This window comes from Brassica napus, chromosome A9 (assembly GCF_020379485.1).
Source record: "Brassica napus cultivar Da-Ae chromosome A9, Da-Ae, whole genome shotgun sequence".
Classification (NCBI taxonomy): domain Eukaryota; kingdom Viridiplantae; phylum Streptophyta; class Magnoliopsida; order Brassicales; family Brassicaceae; genus Brassica; species Brassica napus.
In genome coordinates, this window is record NC_063442.1 from 27610581 (window position 1) to 27614179 (window position 3599).

Consider the following 3599-nt stretch of genomic DNA (forward strand, 5'->3'; position numbering starts at 1 on the left):
AACATGAACATTAACTGATCCAAAAGTCCGAACTACATCTCTAAGTAGTATGTAGAAGCAATTTAATATACTTAAATGATAACCAAAGCGAATAGATATTAAATATCTAAAATCACATATCTAATTAAAATATAATTTTATTGATATAAATTATGCACATAAACTATAAAATAATTTAAAATAATAATTAAAATGTTAATCAATTATGATAATATATTTATTTTATTAATATTTTTATTTGTGCATGAGTCCCAGAGAATCATCTAATTATAACTAACGTGACAAACAGTCATTACCAAAATAAAATTTGATGTATTTTCATGTTTATATACAATACACCACAAAATAATGAAAAAATAGATTCTACTTGATTGGTAATTTTTAGTTTAATCTAATCAAAAGTAAAATATTGATCTAGAGCAAAATTTTAGTCTATATTACCTTTCAATCACACACGAAATATTAAAAATATTTTCAGTGAAACTGTCATATATATCAAAGATTTTACACAATATTAGAACAGGGAAAGGTATTGATGATCACTAGTATTGAACTATCGATGATTCCAAATTAAATTATTTATCTATCAATGATTTTACAAAATATACTGAGAAAGGCATTAATGATTATTAACAAAAAATATTCATTTTAGTACATAAATATGCAGCAGAAAGCAGCTGAGCTCACAAAAATTCTACTTACACTAGCTTCAAGCTGGCTTCTGCCGCCCTGCTTTAAAAACTAGTATTTGTTCCCACACAAAAAAAATTAAAAATTCCCTATGCACAGTAAACCAACCATGACCTGTTTCGGTTTACTGCATCTTAAGCCTGGTTTAACATATCAGCCGAATTCACGAAGGTGCCGTGAAAACCATACGGTACTCTTGATGGCAACTTAATGGTTGCTTCCAGTTCCAACGTAACGGCGTTAACAATCTGAAGCTCCGATTTCCAACCCTCCTCGTCGTGCACAAACGACATAATGTAACCGTCATCTTCTCCGTCAGATTCTAACCCTCTGGGTAAGAAAAAAGGTTCACCTCCGTATTTTTTATCACCGTAAAAATGATTTTTGACTTCTCCGGTTGAAAGATCCACTTTAGCGAATCCGGATACTTTAGGCCACGGTTCGGCTATGGCTAGGTACGCGTACCGGGTTTTCCTCCCTAGAAAATTCCGGTTAACCATACCAGCTTCAAGATTCATCTGAACCGAACCGGGAATTATAGTTCTTCGTGTGGATTTTCCGGTTTTGAGATTTAACCGGATTTCAGACAAAACACTGTTGAGCTGCTCATCACACTCGTTGAAGATGGAATCCGCCGGAGTCATACAAGATCCGATCACAACAGCCTCATCAGTCTCCGGTGACTCCCAAGCGTTCCACAAGTGGAAACAGAAAGTGTCCGGAGACTCTACCCAGATCATCTCCGACGCGTCCTCGGCGTTTTTCGGCAAAATACCAAACCGGGAGACTTTCTCTCCGTCGTACTTAACCGGTGATTTCCCAAGAAACATGTCGGAGAGCTTAAACACAACTTGTTGATCAGGAATCACCACGAAATTCTCTGTGATCGCGAAATCGTGCATCATCGTCGGACTCGCGAGAGGAATCTCAACGTCCGGCGACTTCTCCCCTTCCGGCGAGAATCTGAAGTATTTAAGGTACGGTTTCTTAACGACGTCGTAGCTCAACGCAAATAGCTCCTTCGTTTCAGGGTCAATTTTAGGGTGAGCGATCATGGCGGAGTTTAATTGTCCGTCGAAGTCGAATCTTCCGACGGTCTCGAGATCGCCATCATCGGTAACGCGAACTTGGTAAGGGAGATCGTCTTCAGACATTGCTAATAACCGGTCGTGGAAATAAACCAAACCGGCGTTAGCGACTCCGGTTCCATTACGGTGATTTAATAAACCGAATAAACCACGTGCGTAAAATAGCATCAACCGAGCGATGCCGGTGTGACCGTGTAGCTCGCCTATGGCTTTAGGGAAAATCGGAGAACCAAGACGTTTCTCCTGAACCAATCTCTCGGTTTCCGTAAACCGGCACGAGTAACTCGCGTCTCCGTTAGTGATTTTAACGGCGTGAACCATGCCGTCTCCGTCGAAGAGGTGATGACCAGAGACTGGCTCGAAGAGTGGATTAGCGCCGTTACGTAAATAAACGCCGTCAATGCAGTCAGGGATTTTCCCGGTAACGGAGAGTGATGATTTAACGGATTGCTCCGGCACCGGAGCGTAGTTACCGGAGATCTGATGGCGAGGATCAACGGTTTTAGGAAGAGGCTGAGAACGCTCGCGAGAGAGTAATGCGGCCTCGGCCAAGTCGAAAGCGGCGGAAGCGGCCCGTTGGAGAGGATTCCAGTTAGAAGTGTCCTTTTCCAGAATTATGGGCTTCGGCGAAGGGTAGTTTGGGAAATTTAATAAAGCCGGAGAGTCTGTGACGGAGTTTGTTGAGAATTTACGGCGTCTGGACTTGGTGTTGGTGTAACAAACGGAGGATGACGGTGAAGGAGCATCGAGATCTGACGGTGCAAAGGAGAGATTGAGTTTGGCTGGGTTTGGTGATATTATGTAAGAAGAAGCCATGGGGGAGAGGGAGAAAGAGAGTTGAGAGATTTTGAGAAATGGAGAGTGAGAGAGGTTGAGTATATATAGACTTTCTTCTGAGGTTGGACTAAGAAAATCAAATATAATAATGTTTTTTCTACATAAAAATAAGGAAAAGTAATCGCATATTAAAATATGAAATACTATGTTACTAGATTAAGATCAGCGCCATGCGCGAAATGAATATTATATATAAAAATTATTTTATATATTATATGTTTATAACATATTATGAAATAATAAATATATATTAAATAATTAAAAAATCATTATCTACTACTTATAAAATTAAATTGGTGCAAACATATAAATAAATTTTATAAATCGAAAAAATATCTTTCTATTTTATATGATATATAATTAAATTTAAATGATAGTAACATATATATGGTATATTTTAATATTAATATTTATTAGATGATGCTTTTTGCTCATATTTATTTTATCATTTGTATCTGTTATAGCAAAAAGTCTAAATTAGTGATAACAAAATTTTTACTTTGGGATTAATGGCTTAAGTATTTTATAATATTTTAAAAAATTAAGTTGTCAATAGTTTTTCAAATTTTTTATCAAAAAAATATTCAAAGTAAATTTCAAAATTAAGATATTTATGTATTGTTATATGGCATATAGTTTAATTTAAAATGGTACATATATTTATATATCTTTTACTTTTGATACTTATTAAATGAGACTTTCAACTTATATTATTTTTTAATTATTTGTATTATGTCATAACAAAAGTTTTAAATCATAGATCACAAAATTTGAATGTGAAACTTTTAACAGTTTTAGTAATTTATACTCGTTTTTAAAAATTCAAAATATAATATATAAATAATTTTTTTAATTTTTATTATATGGTTACTATAATTTTTTTATTTATTTTAATATCTTGAAATTAAACAAATATAATTATAGTACACACTTATTTTTATCAAATCTTTATTATTTAAAATCATTAATTGTTATACATACTTT

General features: G+C 34.7%; 1 protein-coding gene across 1 annotated transcript; it reads right to left on the bottom strand.

Annotated features, from left to right (window-relative positions):
* Positions 1–605: 605 nt before the first annotated feature.
* On the bottom strand, positions 606–2759 carry LOC106363948 (probable 9-cis-epoxycarotenoid dioxygenase NCED5, chloroplastic). Its single transcript, XM_013803599.3, has one exon. The coding sequence runs from the start codon at positions 2592–2594 to the stop codon at positions 825–827; it is 1770 nt and encodes a 589-aa protein (XP_013659053.2). The 5' UTR covers positions 2595–2759; the 3' UTR covers positions 606–824.
* Between the last annotated feature and the right edge of the window lie 840 nt (positions 2760–3599).

What these genes read in the sequence shown, in the direction of transcription:
- LOC106363948 (XM_013803599.3), bottom strand. Translation starts at nt 2,594, where the DNA reads ATGGCTTCTTCTTACATAATATCACCAAACCCAGCCAAACTCAATCTC.